The sequence below is a fragment of the Equus quagga genome, chromosome 2 (assembly GCF_021613505.1).
Source record: "Equus quagga isolate Etosha38 chromosome 2, UCLA_HA_Equagga_1.0, whole genome shotgun sequence".
In the NCBI taxonomy this organism is placed as follows: Eukaryota; Metazoa; Chordata; class Mammalia; order Perissodactyla; family Equidae; genus Equus; species Equus quagga.
Window position 1 is genome coordinate 68139850 of NC_060268.1, and position 20550 is coordinate 68160399.

Consider the following 20550-nt stretch of genomic DNA (forward strand, 5'->3'; position numbering starts at 1 on the left):
GCTAAATTAGAATGAATTACAACTCACTGTACTGTTACAACATACATTAAAAGAACTGAATTCTCAAACATGCTCAGTCGCATTTCGAATAAGCAATTAGGAAAATGAATCTGTTTCTGTTTTAAAAGCATAAGAGATGATGTTAATGTAAAGTTGACAAAATCTTTAAGATGAAAAGGTAGAGGGAGGAGCCAGCCTGGTGGCACAATGGTTAAGTGTGCACGTTCTGCTTCAGCGGCCTGGGGTTCGCTGGTTCGGATCCCGGGTGAGGACATGGAACCGCTTGACAGGCCATGCTGTGGTAGGCGTCCCACATATAAAAGAGAGGAAGATGCGCATGGATTAAAAAAAAAAAAAGAAAAGGGAGAGGTAGGACTTTTTTTCATTATAATGCAGGTAAAACTGAATCGGGTGGATTCGTCATAGAAAAGTTTTAATGAGGCAAATGTCAAGCAAGCATATCAACTTCTTAAAAAACAAAGGAAATCTAAAAGTTTCAATTACAAAAACACTTATAAAGAAAACTTGGCATTTCAACAGTTCCAAACACATGTACACAAAGTTTTTCCTAAAATTTAATTTTGTCAGAAATAAAACACTTTGTCTCACTTTCCTCAGCTGCTCCTTGTGTTTTAATAGAAAGAAAGAAAAGAAATCTGTAACACTGAATAGGCAACAACTTATTTCTCGAGAACATATAAGTACAGTAACATCTACAAGTTTACTGGGAAACATGAATTAGGTATTGTGTTAGCTTGTAACCTCATTTACCACCTCCTGGTTGGGCACAGAGGAGACAGGAGGTGACACAGATCTGCTTTACAGAACCTCACAGTTATGTGGCAGCTGAATCCCAGCCACCAGTGTGTCAGGTGTGTAGCTACTGGGGGAGGCGGCATTTCAAAAGCAGGCTGCTTATTTTGTGAAAATGGTTTCAGACTACAGGCTCTCTCAAGATCTCATGCATTCCTGAATATGCAAATATTTCAAGTCAGTGTGAGGTGTCTTATCTAGAGTCAGGAGAATGATGATCTTTGGACCAAATTACAGTCTTACCTGGTCAACAGCACTGCTAACAAAGCTGCACAAAACTAACACAAAGGAGAAACAGAGAGAAATATTAGGAGGAAGGAAGAAAGGAGAGAAAGTGTCTGGCAGGAGGCAGACACAAACTTTCAGAACTGGCTTGAACGTCCTTCTGCCATAGAGTGTGTTCTAGCTTGGACTTAGCAGGCAAGGAGTCAGAGAAGTGACAGGAACAGGAGGTAAGAGCAGGAAAACAGGAAAATACAGAAAAGCAGGAAAGTTGCCTAGGTTTAGAGCAATAGACAATGATGAGCTCTTAATTCTAAAAAAATTGCCAAGTGGTGGAATGTGGGCTTCAGTGCATGGAAATTTGATGTGTGTTCACAGAAGACATTAAAAAAAAGGTTGTTTTTTTTGTTGTTTTATTTCCTTTGGGCTAATAAAGAAATCACGTAAAGGAGATGCTAAGAAGACGGGATGGTGCAGCAACCTAACAGAGGGTTTCTGGCTTCCACCCTGGCTTATGAGCATATTGTGAGGAGGCCACACATCCACCTGCTCTCAGTGGCTTGGTGCCTAGACAATGGGCTCAGCAGGCCCTGCTTTGGTTCCAAAGATCTCAGCTGCAACTGTCAGCCTTGTGCTCTAGAGCATCAAAACAAACAAACAAACCCTGAGGTGAGAATAGAGACCCCTCTTCCCTTTCGTTGTTAAAAAAAATAAAATCACTTACTAGCAGTGGAGGAGAGGAAGGAGCCTACCCTTCTTGACGTAGATTCTGCAGTTACAGCTACAGAAGGAAGACAAAGGAGGTGAGAATTCCTCCGTGCCCTTTTCTGTCAGCTCGAGAGACTATTTTGAACGACACCTGCAACTATCCATATCTGTGAATCAGTACACTTAAAGCAGACAGAGATTCCCTTAGTTTTCACTTACGATAAACTTCAGGGTTTTTTTTTTTCAATACCAAATGAGAAACTACTTTTTGGTTCTCTTCTGTTTACCAATGACCTTTTCCTCAGCAAAAATGCTCCACAATACATTGCCAACAGATGGGAACAGAAGAGCCTTGCTGGGGCTGGGAAACCAGGTATGTACAGGAGCAATGCTTAGAAACAGCAGGCAGTCCCAAGGAGGAAGGAAAGAGCATTCTCCTTCAAGACAACAATCACAAAGCCTAGATGAGGGCTGGCACCCACTGTGCTGTGTGGGGTAGGAAACACAGCCTGGCTCCACAGGACACTGTCAACAAGAAGCTCCTTTCTTTGGGATCACAGCAGGACAATGATGGGAAAAGACTGGGCCTGTCCAATGAGAGAAACTCTCCTTCAGAACCCTGCTGAGCAACAAAGCCTAGAGGTCAGAAAATGGAGATGTTTATCTTGGTGGGGGTGAAGGGAATAAAAAAATTAACCCCCAAAGGCATTAAAATAAGTGACAGCTAGGTAAGAAAACCAGAGCACCACCACCATGCCACCCACCGATAAAAGGATCCAATCTGAAGTAGAACAATGAGAAGGCCTCCTTTCTGCTGAAGAAGATGTCAGTCTCGGGGTTGCCTAGTCAGCAGAATATATGCAGATCCACTTTAACAGAAACAGAGCTGATGGGAAACTGAAGACTTGGGAGAGTGGTTGTACACTTTCAAAGCTTCACAAGGACGATTCCATAGGAAGTTCTTATAGATGTTCCTTTTGCTATTCCCTCATATGGCTTCCTGGAGTGAAGGTATTTAACTCATAACTGATAGTTCTTTCACAAGCAGAGTAATCTGTGTTCCCTTTCTGCCTCCATTCAATTCAAATTTCCATGGATGGCTTCTCGTTCCTCACAAGTAAAACCACTTACAGAACATCTTGGAGTTCTAAGACCTGTAGAATGGGGGGGGGGGGGGGAAGATACCAAAAAGGTAAGCATTGATCAGAAAGGACTAGAGCTATGGGTTAAAAAGAATGCTTTGTTCTATTTTCAGAAGGATTAAGGTGAGGAGCACAGTGTGTGTAAACTAAAGAGCTCAGAAAGCTGCAAGAAGCCCACCTCACTGAGATGTTACAGATAACATCTCAATGAGAAACATGGCCCTGCTCCAGTTCGGCAACAATGGGGAAGTAGGAAAATCGTGAGCTGAACACAGAAAAGTAACTATCAGGGACAAATCTGATGACAGAAAATTAGTACTCTACTTTAGACCAAAGAATGCATGGTCAAAATTGGCCAAATCAGTTTTCTTAAAGTATAAATCTAAGGATCTCTGCATATGTAGGAATGTATTGTGTGAATATGATCAATAAATTTTCTCACATTGATAAAAAATGCAATCACATAAAGATTTTTTTTCAATCCTCAAACAGCCAAATACTTATCATTTGGTTCAACTGAAATCAAGAAACATATGGATTTTGATAGTTTATAGACACATGATAGTTTATATTGTGGGGACCTGGATTTGGCCACCCCAAGATATGTCTCTTTGGCATGATGATTATTTGAGGCTAGTTACTTTGCAGACAGGAAAGCAACTGAAAAGTAAAAGTAGAATTTACTTACCCTTTGTAAGAGACATTTACATTGTAAAGATATTTCCCTCTCTACCAGGAAGAAGGGGAGATGACCTCCTCTCTAGAAACTCTTAATCAGTGGGGAAGGCAAGGACTTAAATCTGCATTTGTTTATTGTGCTTGTCTGGTAACCTCCTGTAACTGACTTCCCTCCCCCTCCAACGTTGGCATTTCTTTAAGGATTAAGCATCTATCCTTAGGCTAGGAACTGATTGCTGGGCTCACCTGTGACCATCCAGCTTGAGACAATAGACTTGCCTCCTGCTACGCCCTCCGAGATAGCAGACCCACTACCTGCTGTGTCCATCACGTGCTGTGCCGACAGGGCAATCTTGTGACTACTGTGGGAGGGACATTTCAATCATATGTGGAACACCCTGTTTGGGGGTATATAACCACTCTGTGCACCCCACTTCTTCGGTGCCCTTTCTTCCTTCGGGCAGAAAGGCCCCGGGCCATGGTCCTCATAAAGCTTTGTTTAATTATCTCCTGCTATTCTGTCTCATGTGAATTTAATTCGTTCTCTGGCCAGACGAACCCACATTAGGTAGAGGAAAAGTCTTCCTCCCCTACAATATAAACCTCTCAATATGAAGTCACCCCCATGGCTTCCTCCTCGCTCCACTTTTCTCTAGGTTCTAGTTAGCCACAAAGAAAGATGACAGCTGAGGTCATTCTTCTACTGCATATCTATGAAAATAATTTTTAAATGGGCTGACCAAAATTTGATGACATAATTACTGGATTGTAATTTTTTTCCATTTACCTCCTATTTATCTTAATGCTTTCATTCCCAGATTTTTAATGCTTCCCGTTACACCCATCCCCACCTCCTTTTGGGAATGTTTAAGAAACCCCGCTGGACCAGAGTTTAGATATATGTATGTGTTCTAGCCCTAGATTCTTCACTTATCTACTCAGGAATTTTCAGGCATTTCACCTCTTTGGGACTCAGTTTCTTCATATGTAAAACGTTGGGATAAGGGTCCCTTCCAGCTCTAATTTGCTTCTCTAAAACTAGAGACCATTAGTTTCCCTTCACTCACTGGCTCCTGACAGTGGACAAAACCTTTGCCAAGCTCATGTCAGAGTAATCAATTGTACCACAAACGCTGGGGACATCAGGCGTAGCTTTCTGTACATATTTGTATAATGAGGCCAAGCTAGTATTAATCACAGTCTTTATAATTGTTTCATTTGAGAGTTTCAGGGGGTGTGGGGAACTATCCATTCTTAGTCATGTTTGCATGGCTAGACTGTAAGAATCTGTAGTAATAAAACAGTTCACATTTTTAGATATTATTTTTTCAAGGGCAAAATATTTGTAGGTTAAAATCAAGGATAATGGTAATACTCTAGGTTTTCAAAGTCATCTGTGAAAGCAGATACTATACTTTATATCCTCAAGATAAGTAAAGCTTTAAGAGAGAGAGTTACTGGCAAAATGCTCAAAATGGAAAACCACTGTTGGCTTAAAACTTGCAATAACTGCTGTCTACCTACATGAGGAGACACTATGTTATCAATTACTGTGTTCTTTCACAATCTTCCATGCTGTTTCTCCCAGGTCTCTCTTTTCAAGCCTACAAGAGTGCTAATTGAAAACACCGTGTGAAAATGAGAAGGATGATGAGCTCCTGAAAATCTGAGGCCTAGATTTACAAGCTGTTCCCTTCATAAACAGCAGCAGCAATGCCACTTCTTTATTTTGCAGGGAGACGAGTCATCTCTTAGATGTACAGTCTGCCCCATCTGGCTACTCACTAGAAGGATGGTAATCCTTTCCCCATCAGAGCACGGCTGAGGCCGAAGTATAATGAATTGCTTTGTACAGTTACCATCCAAGGGCATGACCAAGAAGGATTAAGACTACCACTTCGTCCTGCTAGCAGATGTTGTCTCACTAGATAAAGAATCATGGGTTTTATTCTTACATGTTGCTCAAGGTCCAAACCATGCTAGAATATGAATATATACACGAGTGTGCTCATGTTCCTGCAGGACAAACAAATATTCAAACCCATGACTGGCCATTCTAAGGAGCATATCTTGCTGTCCACCCTTGTTTTATTTATTGTTTCATTTTGGTGAGGAAGATTGGCCCTGACCTAACATCTGTGCCAATCTTCTTCTGTTTCGTATGTGGGATGCCGCCACAGCATGGCTTGATGAGTGATATGTAAGTCCATGCCTGGGATCCAAACTGGTGAACCCTGGGCTGCCAAAGTGGAGTGGGTGAACTTAACCACTACGCCACTGGGCTGGCCCCTCCACCCTTGTTTTAGTATCCCTATATGGCCACCTCACCATATGGTCCAACTTTAAGATTTCCACACAGTTTATATGTATGTCTGCAGGTAGGGAATAATTTAATCAATAGACGAAAGGGCTGTGGGATAACACACTAAAGGATACCCTATCTTCAAGCATTTGAGTGGACAAATACCAGTTAGAAATGATACTTGATGACTGACCATTAGTACCAAGAAGTTTACATGGGCTGATCTCTTCTGAAAATGTATGTTTTTCTCCTCTAAACGGATGTAACACATACTAGTCATTTGTTGAATATATTTTTAAAAAGGTTATTTTCTCTTTTTTGCTTATCAAGAGTTTATTTTTTAATCTATTTAATCAGGGCAAAAACATGTTCTTTCCATTAAACCATGCTAAGGCATGCATGAGAAGAAACTGTCTTCATTCTGTTTTTTAACATTATTTACTACATTTAGCAACCATGCAACAGAAATCTTAAGTCTCCGACTCATTTATTCGGTGTAACTCCAGGGTTTTAGTAGTACTGATAAAGTTTAATGCCATCTTATTTTTGATGACATGCTGGCATGTAAGTGTCATATCAGTGAACACTCACCAGTCCCTAACGATCAAGCCTGTTCACAACTTCTCGAACTGTAGCTATGAAGTTTTCATTGTCTTGGGGGTTAGCTAATATAATACTGTGCAGTCTGTTCATATATGAGTCAATGGTGTCCACTGTAGGTGTCTCTCCACTTCCTGAAGTGAGATAAGAAGAGAGAGTAAGAAAATCCTCTCCGTTCAGTTCAACCCTAACACAGTTTAGTGAATCCACAACAAAAGAAATGTGAATCTAACATGGTCTGCTCCACAGACAAGCTTTTAATTTCAGAGGAGACTTTCAAACCTCAAATAAATGAAATTTATCCACATACTCTGAATAAACATATGGGTTACAACTGCCGTATAGCATACAGGAGTGGCCACATACAACAAAAGGTTAGAGATTCTCCCAGCTTTCTGCTGTGACTATCCTCAACATGAAAGAGTATATAAGAAATACTAGTGTTCATTTTCCTCTTCCTTTCCATTAAAACAAAATTATAAAGAAAGCAAGTATACATAAGAAAAGTGCTCTACTCAAGATTTATTACTATTTCCATTGTTCTGAATATCAAATTAAGCTTAATAGAAAGGAAAGGAGATTATATTAAAATATAATTAGGGACAATTTAAATGACCAGAAAGCCTGAAATTTTGGATGATTTTAGCCAGTACTGAGATTCTAATACATGACCCACAGAAAACTCTGAGGAAAAAACCCTTATTTTACTGATTATCCTCTTGGGGGGAGACTTTAGCCTCACCACACCAGTAGCAACATAAACAGCACCCAACCCTGTGACCCCACCACTCAAGTGCTCAGGTTGGGATGACATTACCAGGCAAGGGCATGCTGGCAAAGCTGCTGGTCAACACCTGCCGCAGGGTCTCCAGGTGCTGCTGTAAGACCGTGTTGCGGCTCCGCTCCTGGATCACATCTACCTCCAGCTTCTCCACTGCTGTGCGCATGCTCTCCACATGCTTTTGCAGGGCGGCATTCCTCTCCTCAAACTCCATGTTGGATTTTCGAAGCTGGCGGAGCTCTGCCTCCCGAGCTGAGGACACACCCCCCACAGAACACATGTAGCACCAGGAATCTTTGAGGAGTCCCAGTGACTCTTACAAGGAAGTTCTGCTTAGCTGCTTCTAATTAGCTACCCTACCTCATCTCCCACTTCTCATTATGGCCTTCTAGATAGCAATTTCAGCAATAAAATGCCTGCCTCTCTAGAGCTATTTTAATTCTTAAAGCTGGTCATATTCTATACTTAAGATTGCAAGGAACACCTCAATCCCTAGTATTTCTGTTTGTTTGTTTGGTTTTTTAAAACTGGGCAATGAGAAGCCTGAAGGGTTTCACAGGAGGATCCTGGGAGATGGAGCAAGAACAGGTGTGGGTCCTCATGTTGACTGCCATGGGGTCAGCTTTGTTCTTACTGATTTTATATTTTGGATGCCCAGGTAAGCTTTCATTTATACAAAGGGTTCCAGGCTAAGAGTTTGAAAGCAGCTGAGTTAGTGATGTACACCTACTTCCTTTGACCCACGAACTAAAGCAGCCTTGACAACACTGGCCTAGCTTTCCTTCACTGGTCTTCGAGCGGCCACATTTATTAGAGAGTGAAATAGAAGCAGTTCTCTTCTTCCAGACCAGTCCTAGGGTCTGGAATATCACTACCATTGCTTTTGAGGAATGAATTCCTCCTGAGAATGAAATCCCCTGTCACAGACCTTAGGAACACAAAATGATACTTTGGTATTCACCTTTGCTGTGGTTCAGGAATTCCTCTGTAAATATAGGGATGTCAAAAACAGACCGTTCCTTTACCTCTGTTTCTTTCTGTGAATTAAGAGTAACAAAACAGTTAATTCTTAAACAGAAGCTAAATTAAATAGTAGTGCCTGAAGGCAAAATAGGCACTTAAAGAGTGGGGTGAGCAGGAATCAGTGCAGGTGAGGCTTTGTATTCACCTTTTTATTGGAATTGAACTTTCACAGAGCTCAAGCAGGTTAAGTATTCAGTTCTCTCAGGTGTACAATTGCTGTGCAATTAGACCTGAAAACAAACCTACATAAATTTCCCTAATGGAGAATTTGGAAGCCATTTCTTAGCTCTGTGCTTCAAATAGCCAACAGTATACAGTTGTGAAAGTGGTTGAGGTAGGACTAGAGAAAGGGAATTTCTAGGTGTTTTTTCAGTTGCTTCTGTTGATTACGCATATAAAATGTTCTCTGAGATAGGACTATGCAATCTAAATTTGCAAGGCAGACAATGAGAATTTTATACAGAGAGCTGCCAGCCATGAGCAATAATATGGTATTCCACTGGTACTTCTACCTTACTTATTTACAAGGGACAGCCTATAATTGCGAATCTTTTAGACTTCAGATACAGGAAAAACAAACAAAATCAGGAAGTCAGAAATAACTAGGTTCTAAAAATGAAAAAGCCAAGGATTATGTGAGATAGAAAATAATAACAAAGCCTAACATTAATTCACCAATAAGCCATTAAAAATAAAAGTCTCATATAACTACTGCAAAATATATTACAATGATCCTTAAGAATAAAGTCAACATTTCAAGATGCATTAGCTGCCATTTATACAATGAATTTGAAGTTGAAAGTACTATGAATATAAATTATAAGTGTCTTGGCACAGTGTTTAAAATCTCGCATCATATAAGATGCTAAAGAGAACAGTGGGAAATCACTAGCGAAATCTGAAGATTCCAAAACTTTTATAACATAAAGAACAGTAGGAAAAAAAAATCTGGAAATCATTCCCATAAAAACATGTTTAAAGCCAGAGATGGAATGTATCTTTCCTACTCTTGCCACCACTAGTCTTTTATCTTTGAATACACATATGATTTGGTGTCCAGTAGAGAAGCAAAGCACTTAACAGCCTATGAAGGAACACTGACAACCAAGCTCCTGTTTTCATATTGGTGCCTGCCTTGCAAGGAGGCTGGGCTGTGTGAACTGCCTGCCAATCACAGCTGATCAAGAAGACATTTAAGATGGAACGCTGAAAAACTGTATTTACCTGAGGAAACTTTCAGAGCACTTAATTTTTACCTATCTTTTACCCTTTAAGGAAAGTAAGCAAAATTTCCCAAAACAACTAAAAAATAAACAACACAATTATCATTGGAAGCCCCAATTTCAACATGCAGAGCTCTATCTCAAGCCAGTTCCTAGTGGGTTTGAAAAGCAGTAATGAATGGGCAAGAAAGGCTGTTCTAGAAGAGATTTTAGACATATTTTACAGTGGCTTTCTCTTGACTTTGCTGGCTTACCATGTGCTTTAACTTTCTTACTAGGTTGCTATAGGAAAACAAAAAACTTATTACACACAATTCCAACATGTACAAGGCATCACGGATATAAGCATAAGTCCACAAATGACTTAGGATAAAGTCTTAGGACTTTGTCATCTTACCTTGTCCAGTCTCCTACTTAACTTCACAGGCTTACATGAGATCAGTTACCTAATCATAGGTCTAAATATCTGCCAGTTAGATGAGAAGGTAAGGATGCTTGGCTCCCATTACCAAGGTACCAAGAGTTCTCTCCAAGGCCTTGATTCTCCTCAGACACGTAATTCTCTTCTCTTCTTTGCCTGAGCAATCCAAACCAAGCTAACTACATAAGGGTAGAGGACAGCACCATGTAGGTGCATTAACACACTGCCCCTTGGGACGGATTCTTAGAGTGCAAAATAACAAATACCAAAGCAATTAAATGAAACTGTTCAGTCTCTGGAAGGCAATAGAGAAATTCTACTTAACGGAACAGTGGTAACAAAAACCATCAGCACTCTTCCATTACTGAGTACATTACTAAGCATGGAGAGGATCCTCCTGGGGGCTTGTGTATACTTAAACTGCTCCAAGGATTGCTTGAGGGATTAAAATTAGAAGGATTTCATTACCTCTTCATTGAAAGGGTCTAATTTTTTCAGGCTGAGTATCATTTTGTTATTTCTCATAAATTAAAGGAGAAACAAAATTATTGTTTCTATCTTAGTCCTCACATGAAATGTAGACACTTTCTTGAGAGTAACACTAGCAGCTGGGTCTAGTGGGCTGGCTTTTGAATTGAGAGGAGCAAGAATACTCTTCACTTTGATTTTTCATTCTATATATTGAGCGGAGGGTAAGAGAACACAAGCCCTTTTGAACCAAATCTATTTCCCTGTGATTTAGGCTCAGGGCCAGAATTTCATAGAGTGAGATATGCTTCTCTCAAGTGCCCTTTACTTTAGGGAATGCTCTTAATGCTGTGTACCAGGCTGAAGTGCCCCACTGCTATGCAGAATGGCTTGAATGATTTCAGGTTAGCATTTCTTTAGCTCTAATACGCACTCTCCACTATCTGCCTTACTGTCTTAGGAATCCAAATTCCTTTTAGGAATATAATAGGTAACAATGTCTTAGGAATCCAAATTCCATTCAGAAATACAGTAGTTTTCTTTACTATACACAAACCAAATCATTTCTGTCTTAACTGGCAACAAATTTTGCTGATATCTCAGGCAACCAGGCCCCTTTTAACTTTCAACACTGTTTTTAGTTCATTCTATACAGTGTGGCATGTGCTGCAGAGAAGGCTAGACTGGGACACAGAGGCCTGAGTTTCAGTCACACTTCTGCCTCTAACTCAGTAAGTGATGCTGGAGAAGTTCTTTCCTGTCTTAGTCATGTCACTTTCCTCACTAGCAAAATGAGGGGGGTTGGTTGAGAGGATTTCTGAGGTCTTAGTATTTTTGAAGTGAGTTTGAAGATTATTCTATTACACTTGTCATTTTACTCCTAATAGAACAAGTAAAGGGAACCAAGCATACCGTATTTAGAATCCATGATGTTTCAGGTACTTTGCAAGATACTTTCTCTTTTATTAACTTACTTAGAAGTCTGCTGAAGCCATTTTACCCACCCTGAGGAGCCCCCCACAAACCCTGGGTCGTCTTTAAGGCCTGATTTAGTTCTTGTTTTCCATGGGGTCTTCTGTGGCTGTTTTTCACTAATAGTCCTTCTTATATGTTTTATATATATATTTATTTCCTTACATAAGTTATATGTAAGGAAATCACTGTGTAACTATGTTTAAAAACTGACAAACCAATTCTTTTTTATTATAATTGCTTAGAAATTACCTAGTTTAGGAAAGATATTACTTGATGAAAAATAAAAACTGATAAAGTGAGGGACATTAATTGGGTCAATAACCTTACTAAGAGAGCTTTATCCTGATGCGTGCATACAGCTCAGATTTATAGAACCTACTGTATACACATGTGAGAACCTACTGCTGGCTCTCCACCTACTCTCTCCTTTTTTTGTTGTTTGGTTTAACATCTCTCTAATCCTGAAACAGGGAAATCACACAGACTTATTCATTTTCATAAATAACAGAAATTCATATCATACTAAATAATGTATTTTAATAAAAAGCTTCATTTCTCAAATCATTAGCAGCAGCTTCTATGACTGATTAAATTAAATCTACTAAATCTTTTCTGACTGCAACTATCAACTTTATTGAAGAAAAAAATGCCACATATGGTTTGGCTAGCAAATTCATAGTGATGGAAACAGTCAGTCATTAACTAGAAAATGTGAGAGCTAATGTTTTAGATTATTGTCCAAATTCTCTTTTGTGACCATTAAACATTGAGAAACTATAAAGGATGCTTAATAGGGAAAAAAAGAAGTACAGAAATTTCATGATATTGGTGGGTGGGCACACAGAGAAAGGAAGGAATAAGTAATTATACAAGTATCTGGCAATATGGAAAGCTTGCAACACAATTCAATTATGATTTAAAATATAAGCTACATGTACAATTACTCAAGCAAAAAAATATTTTCATAACATTTCACCCTAGTTAGAGCACAGAGATGTCATATATAACTACATTTATATAAGATTTATATGAAGAATAAAATGTTAATATTTACTATGCTTCTCACTTTATAATTCATGGATGGTTATAAATCTATTTGACTTGTGAATCTAAACATTTTCTCTATGTTTTAAAGGTCACCAATACCAAATTAGGTAACAATCCCAAGATAAATAAGTTATTGTTTTGAAGAAATGATTTCCTTGATTTAGTAATAAGCCAAATACCTGTAAAAGAATACATCAGAAAATTCTTTCTGTGTAAATTTACATTGTTATTTCAACAAACAGGTTTTTGTATAAAAATAAATAAGTATTTATGGAAAACCTCCTCAATGCACAGGTGTCATGCTAGGTGTTATGGGGTTGGGTACAAGATGAAAACTAGATCATGCATGCCTTCAAAGAAATTAGAATACAGGATTATGAATAACAGAAGCACTTGAATAATCTCAACACCAGGCCAGATCAGCTAAGTGCATAAGAGAAATATAGAGAGCTGTGAGGGTTAAAGGAAGTTGAAGGAAACAGGAAAAGCTTGAAGGAGGAAACAGAACTTGAAATAGGGTTTGAAGGATGACTAGAATTTTGAAAGGCAGAATGGGATGACGGGGAGATGGAAAAAATGAGTGGGGGAAAGTATTCTTGTGAAAGGAAGAACATGAGCACAGGCACGAGGCAGAGAAGGATGGGGCCCCTGGAGGACAGTGAACAGTAAAGGTTTTTTAGTATGTAAGAAATACATGGGAGACATGAGAGTTAAGGTATTTGGTAAGGGAAGTTGAGACGGAACTACAGAAGACTCTGATCAGTTTCAATGTGATCTGGTAAGCAAGGAGGAGTCAACGAACATTTTAAAGCACCAAATTACCACAAATTTTATTTTCTTTCAACCATAGGCTACATACATATTTAAAGTTCTCTAGGCAGCATAGCCAACACACACAGGCCTAAATGCTACACACACACACACACACACACACAGGAACATAGGCCTAAATCCTATCGATGAGGCTGAACCAAACAGAAGGGAAAAGGCCAGTAAAGAAATACGGGCCAGTGAGGAAAGGAGGTATAGGAACCAAGATATTGTCACCTGTGCTCTGTCAATACTGCAGCTGAATAGTTCCTTTTATCCAAATGCTGGATTCCCTAAATAACTTTTTGAGAGTCAGAGTAAGGTATTTGATGATGATAACGATGGTCAAGTTATAACTTTCAGCTGGTCCTCATTTCTATACCTGACTCTGAATTCCAGCCATCTTCTCCATTTAAAGCCAATAAAATTCTGAGACCACAGGAAAGGACTGGAGTTAGGGGCTGTAATTCAAGGACAGACTCATGACATAAGTGTCTGCCATATGCTAAGAATCCCCGAGCTAAAGCAACTCACCCAATCTGAATTATGGGAGAGGAAATACTCTGTCATTCATTTAAAAAAAAGTCCCTGGCATTTCAAACAACAACATTATTATAAATATATATATGTACAAAGAAAACTAATTACCTCATGATCATGAGTGGCCTGTCTAGCTGCATCTAAAAATATGAAAGAATAAGAGAACATTAAGATGAAAAACAAAACAATAATAAAACCCAAGCAACTGGCTGTGCCAAACTACAAAAACTGCTGGTACATGTAGGCTCTCTCACAGCATATCATATTTTCTTTCATGGTTTCATTAACGAATCAGTTAACAAAAGAAAGGGAACCTCATACTTATACATTACACAATTAGATACCAGAGAAACAGCAGACACAGTTCTTACCTTTGAGGAGAACAGGGTGGGAAGGTAGACAGGAAACATATGCCAAAGGCAGTTTGTGCAACATTATAGTTTAGCAAGCAAGATGCCAAAGTGTGGAGAAGATGTAACAGCTAAGAAACGATAGACTACTGGGGGTGGGGCTTCTTTGCCAGTGCTTCCTGAAGAAGAGGAACTTGAAGCAACACTTTTAAGGGTGTGATGAACAATTTTAATGGAGAACAAAAGATTTATGAAGACTGGGATCTTGTCTGTCTGGTTCACCATTGCATCCTTAATGCCTAGGTGAGAGCCTGATATTAATAGGAGGTGCTCAATACATATGTTTTGAATGCATGCATACATGAGTGAATGAATGAAAAGGATGATCACTGGAGGCTGGGAGAAATGGCACGTGAAAGGCTTTGAGGTGTGAAAACAAGGCAGTTATGTAGTTTAGTAGACAGACTAGTTTTGAGGCAGAGAAATGCCTAAAGTGGAAATTAGAAAAAAAGCAGAGATAAATAAAAGGGGTCTTGGAGCACAAACCAAATTGTTGACACTAGATATGGAAACCCAACGGAAATTTCTAAATGACAGTAATGTGATTTTAATAAATTCCAAAATGATGTTTGGTAAGTGAATGTAGTATAAGAGAGAAATGATAGAAACATATCTTTTATATTTATTATTCTAATAGGGTTTGTCACACTCCATCAAGCAAAAGAAACTACAAATACGTTGGTTTCTGGTTCTGATACCTTGCCGGTGAGATTTCCCTTTCTGCCGGTCCTGGGTTTTCCTACTGAAGACCTTGTAGGCCTCCGTCTTCTGATACTGCTCCAGTTCCTTCATGTAGCGCTCCTTATCTCGGTCTGCTTCATCAAGGTAGCGCTAGGAAAGAAATCTGGAATTATTTGCAAGAAATAGATCTTATTTAGGTAAAATATCAATGACCTATGTGAAGAAAACAAAGGAAAGAAAAGTTTTATGGGGAATAAAACATGGGGAATAAGCTTTTAAGGGAGAATTAAAAAAAGTCGTGAACTGAATAAAATATAATCTTTCAATTAAAAAAGAAATGGGTGAGTCTGACTTTTTATTCCCTTTTCTAACTTAATGGAGACCAAATTCTATTGAGATCTTTCTCATAAAAAATTCACAAGAAGATGATTATAGTCATTCCTCTAATCCTATAGACAGAACTCCACATGGCCACTAGAGTCCTCAAGAGGACTGAACACCACATAGGGACATTTAGTCTTCTCAAGGGAAACACTTTCTTTCTTTCTGTCTCTCTATCCCCAACCTGTTCTGAGGGAATGATCTCATACATCAATTGGCCTTTTAAGACCCAGAAGAATGGAACGCTAAAAGCTGGGAAGGCACAAAAAACATAAAAAAGAATGACCTCATCCTATGGACATAAAATGGACTACTATGAGAGAGCCCATATCTACACGATTTGTGTTATTAATTAAACAAAGTTCACTGATCTACCAGGATAATTCTGTTTAATGTCTCATCTTTTTCATTCATCAATGAGGTTTAAGAAATAAAGTATAAAAATACTGCTTCTAAATGAACACAAACTAGAGTCAGAAATTATGTTAAAAACCTTGTCCCACACAAGAGCCAGATGTAGGGGTCACCCAATTGGCCAAATCTGTGACAATTTAAGTACCAAAATACTTAAGTATAGTAATAAATTACAAACCATAGGGAAGAAAAGAAATTCATATGCCTATACCAATAATAAATAACTAACAAATATATAAATAAATATATAAAAGAAGAGAGGAGGAGGGCTCTTGAATGTTGAGGGCTGACTGGTAAATGTGGAGGGAGTGCTAGAGTTGGAAAATCATTTTGCAACCACTACTGCAAAGATCAGATAGGGAAAAGTCATCAATGAATGCTAAATCTAGGGGGAAATTTTGATACAGAACAGACTATTTTTATGTTCTTAAAATGTCTCTCCATAGACTGTTTATTAATTATAAGGGAGAAGAAAAAAATTTTATCAAGTGAGCAAAATTAACATTACCAACGAGGAATAAAAGGATATTGTGTGCCTGCATATGTGATACCCTGAGAAGGACACACTACCACCTATGCAGTATTCTGACCGAGAATGCATAACCTCAATCTAACCACAAGGTAACATCAGACAAACACAAAATGAGGAATGTTCTGTTAAAAGTAAACAAAAAGGAGGGGGAGGAAGAAGGACAGATTTATTCTTAAAAAATATAAACGTTATAAAAGACAAAGAAAGGCTGTGAAAATATCCCAGATTAAAGGAATCTAGAGACTTGACTACTAAACACAAAACCTGACCCTGGACTGGAATCTGAACTGCAGGGGAAAGATGCAATGGAGGAATGATATTAGGTCAACAGACAAAACTGGCATGTGGATGGTAGGTTAGACAAAAGTATTGTGTTAATACAAAATTATAAAGTTGATAAGAGTATACTGTGGTTATGTAAGAGAATACGTCTATGCTTATGAAATACACACTGAAATATTTAGGGCTAAAGAGCCATGATGTAACTTACTCTTATATCATTCAGAAAAAAACTGTGCGTGCGGGAGCACGCGAGAGGGAGGGGGAGGGGGAGAAGGAGAGAGGGAGAGAGAGAGACAGAGGGAGAGAAAGAGTGAATGAGTGAGCTTGTGCAAGAGAGTATGAGCACGCATGCAAACAGAGAAATGGGATAAAATGTGTTAATAATAGGTGAGCCTAGGTAAAGGGTATTTGGGTATTCTTTGTACAATTCAATGTTTATAACTTCCTGTACATTTGAAATTATTTTCAAATAAAAGGTCAAAAAAACAAAAACAGACATACAAACCCTTGTCCTACCTACATTTAATGGTGGTTATCCCTGGAGATAACTACTATTAATTTTGTTTTTTCCTTATACACTTCTGTATTGTGTGAAAAAATTTTAAACAATGAGCATGTATTAATTTTGAAATAAAAAAATTAAAAAGAAAAGAGTAACTAGTATAGTATGTGTAGCTCACAATCCCTTCATACATCAGAGCTAAAACAATGGATGATATGCATTGCTTTTGATTAGTTTGCTACCACAAACACAGAGCTTCAAGTTGCAACTTAATCTGATCTCTTTGAAATTTTTTGAATTCAGTGAATTCCTGAGAGTATTTTTGGTTTTAGTCTGTTTGGTATACTTTTTAAAGAGTATAAGTCATAAAAGAGTATAAGACATAAAAGAAATCTTTCAGATGCTGAGAATGCTGGTAACTTTTAACCCAAAGCTACTCCCACAATCATCACCATCACTCCACTTTTGTGGCATTTCAACCAGTTCACGGCTATCTTGTCCTTAATTCCTCTCAAATCTCTCTAACAAATGGATTTGTTACAGTTTGGCAACAGGGTTAGTTTTTGTCTTAGAGGAGAAAGGATTCAAGTAGTTCTTGCTTTATTTTCCATAGCAGGTTACATTTGCCAGAATTCTAGTTAAAAAAATTTATTGAAGCAGTAAAATCTTTTTCTTAAACAAAAATTTTATGTAAACAGCAGAATTTTATCAAATGACCTTTTCTCATTTAACTCATGACTCTCATTTAACTCGAATAAATTATGTTGATGGATTTCTTACTTTCTTCATATTGAACCACTTTTTACAAAAATCTAATGTGAACTCTCAGCAAATAAACACAAGTGGAACTGCTTTGGTTGAGGTGGGTTCTAGAATATCTCCTGCTCAGACCCCTATAAGCAGACCCTGAAAGAGTATAAAAAACTGTGCTACAGAAAAGAGCTACGAAGGACCCTACTATTCTGGTCTCCTAAGCACCGTGACAAAATTGAAGAATCAACTGGTCCATCCTCTTTGCTTTTCTAACAAAAGTTATTGTAAAGATATAATCAAAACCAAGCAAAGAATCAGGAAGAGGAACAATTACCTGTTTTTCCTCAGGAGGCAGTTTACTCCATTCATTGCCTAACATCCTCGTGATTTCTGGAAATGGGACTTCCGGTCTCTTTGCTCGGAGCTGTTCTCGACGCTCATTCATGAAGCGAACATATCCTGTAAGGGGGGATTTGGGTGCATTGCTATCTCGAAGAGGTTTCTTCCTCTTTCGTCCTTTGGACCAACCTCCTCGTTTACTTCTTTGCTACAAAACAAGACAAAATGAAAAACCAAAAACCAAATTACAACAACAACAAAAATACCCCAAATAACATAAGAACAACAATAAACACCAACAAACAAAACAGGGTAACAGTTGTATTTTTCTACCATTAAGGACCTGGATATTCAAAGCTCTCCAAATCTTTCATAGGTACAAATGACTGCAATGCAGTTTCCAGATGGTTCGCTTGCAGACTCCTTTATGCACCTCACTACAAACTGTTGGACTAAGGGGCTATTTTAGCACTAATCTCAATTGATGAGAATAAGGGGAGTCATGATCACACGTGCTTTGGCTTTCATATGCACTTAACAAGTCCTGACTCCCAACAGAGGAATATTCTAATTGAGAAATCAGCACAACACTGTGCCAGAGAAGCAGACATTGTCACAGTAGATCAGAACAAGACGTTGTCATGTGCACTGGGCCAACAAAGAGGCAAGTTGTAGTACAGGGATTAAACATCATTCACGAAGAGTGTTTCTCACTGATATCATCCAAAGACCAGTTCGTATCCCATACCAGATAGCATACAGATTCTTTTTTTTTTAATTTTAATTTTTTTAAAAGATTTTATTTTTCCTTTTTTTCCCAAAACCCCCTGGTACATAGTTGAGTATTTTTAGTTGTGGTCCTTCTACTTGTGGCATGTGGGACGCCACTTCAGCATGGCTTGATGAGCGGTGCCATGTCCAGACCCAGGATTCGAACTGGCGAAACCCTGGGCCGCCAAAGTGGAGCGCGCGAATTTAACCACTCAGCCATGGGGTCAGTCCCAAAGATTCTTAAATTAATATCTAAAGTCTTAGAAAAATTTCAGCAAGTATAATATATCCAAAATGGAGACTAGTTCTTTGGCTTGATGATTTGTTCCTTAAGATGTTTATTTTATAAAGTCAGAGGGCTTTATACGTTATTGTTAAATCAAAAGGTTAACACACCTCTAAAAAAGTTTTAAAAAAGGACTGAAGTACCATTGATGTTTTCCCATAGCCCTTTTCTTTATCTTTTTAAATAAATGAGATACAAGGTATGTTCATTTCTGTTTCATAATTTTACAAATTTATATAGTCTACCAGTTAAATTTTTTTTTCTTTGAGGAAGATTAGCCCTGAGCTAACTACTGCTAATCCTCCTCTTTTTGCTGAGCGAGACTGGCCCTGAGCTAACATTCATGCCCATCTTCCTCTGCTTTATACATGGGACGCCTACCACAGCATGGCTTTTGCCAAGCGGTGCCATGTCCGCAGGTGGGATCTGAACTGGCGAACCTCTGGCCGCAGAGAAGCGGAACATGTGAACTTAACCGCTGCGCCACCAGGCCAGCCTCGTATCAGTTAATTTTTAAAAATTCTTTTATTGAGGTCATATTGGCTTACAATGTTGTGTAAATTTCAGGTATATATCACTATATTTCAGTTTCTGTATAGACTGCATGGTGTTTTTTGAGATTTTTTTTTGAGGAAGATTGGCTCTGAGCTAACATCTGTTGCCAATCTTCCTCTTTTGGCTTGAGGAAGATTGTCACTGAGCTAACATCTGTGCCAATCTTCCTCTATTTTACGTGGGATGCTACCACAGCGTGGCTTGACGAGCAGTGCTAGGTCTGCGCCTGGGATCTGAAGCTGTGAACCCCAGGCCAGCGAAGCAGAGTGTGCAAACTTAACTATTCCACCACTGGGCCAGCCCCAGGCTGCGTGGTGTTTTTATCTGTCACCATACATACGTGCCTCTTTACCCCTTTCGCCCCTCCCACCCCCTCCTCCTCCAGTGACCACAAATCTGTTCTCTTCATCTATGTGCTTGTTTATCTTCCACACATGAGTGAAATCATATGGCATTTGTCTTTCTCTGTCTTATTTTGCTCATCATCATATCCTCAAGGTCCATCCATGTTGTTGCAAATGGCACAGTTTTGTCTTTTTTATGGCCAAGTAGTGTTCTATTCTACATATATACCACATCTTCTTTATCCATTCATCTGTTGAAGAGCACCTGGGGTGCTTCCATGTCTTGGGTATAGTGAATAATGCTGCAATGAACATAGGGGGTGCATATATCTTTTTGAATTACTGATTTCATGTTTTTTGGATAAATAGTAGTGGAATAACTGGATCATATTGTATTTCCATTTTTAATTTTTTGGGACATTTCCATACTGTTTTTCATAGTGGGGCATCAGTTTGTATTCCCATCAGCAGTGTATGAGGGTTCCCTTTTCTCCACATCCTCTCCAATACTTGTCATTTCTTGTCTTGTTAATTATAGCCATTCTGA

At 38.7% G+C, this 20550-nt stretch overlaps 1 protein-coding gene across 3 annotated transcripts in view; it reads right to left on the minus strand.

Moving 5' to 3' along the window:
- Positions 1-398: 398 nt before the first annotated feature.
- The window catches only part of HMG20A (high mobility group 20A), a 76137-nt gene continuing 55985 nt past the window's right edge, over positions 399-20550 (minus strand). For 2 of the 3 annotated variants that reach the window (XM_046654271.1, XM_046654272.1), the window contains exons 4-10: positions 18043-18255; positions 14862-14994; positions 13862-13893; positions 8208-8283; positions 7283-7498; positions 6457-6599; positions 399-2897 (exon numbers count right to left, since the gene is read on the minus strand). In XM_046654271.1, the coding sequence (XP_046510227.1) occupies positions 6463-6599; positions 7283-7498; positions 8208-8283; positions 13862-13893; positions 14862-14994; positions 18043-18255 (807 nt within the window). In that variant the 3' untranslated portion in view covers positions 399-2897; positions 6457-6462. The remainder of the gene's footprint in view (positions 2898-6456; positions 6600-7282; positions 7499-8207; positions 8284-13861; positions 13894-14861; positions 14995-18042; positions 18256-20550) is intronic. The other variant, XM_046654273.1, reaches the window with a different exon arrangement.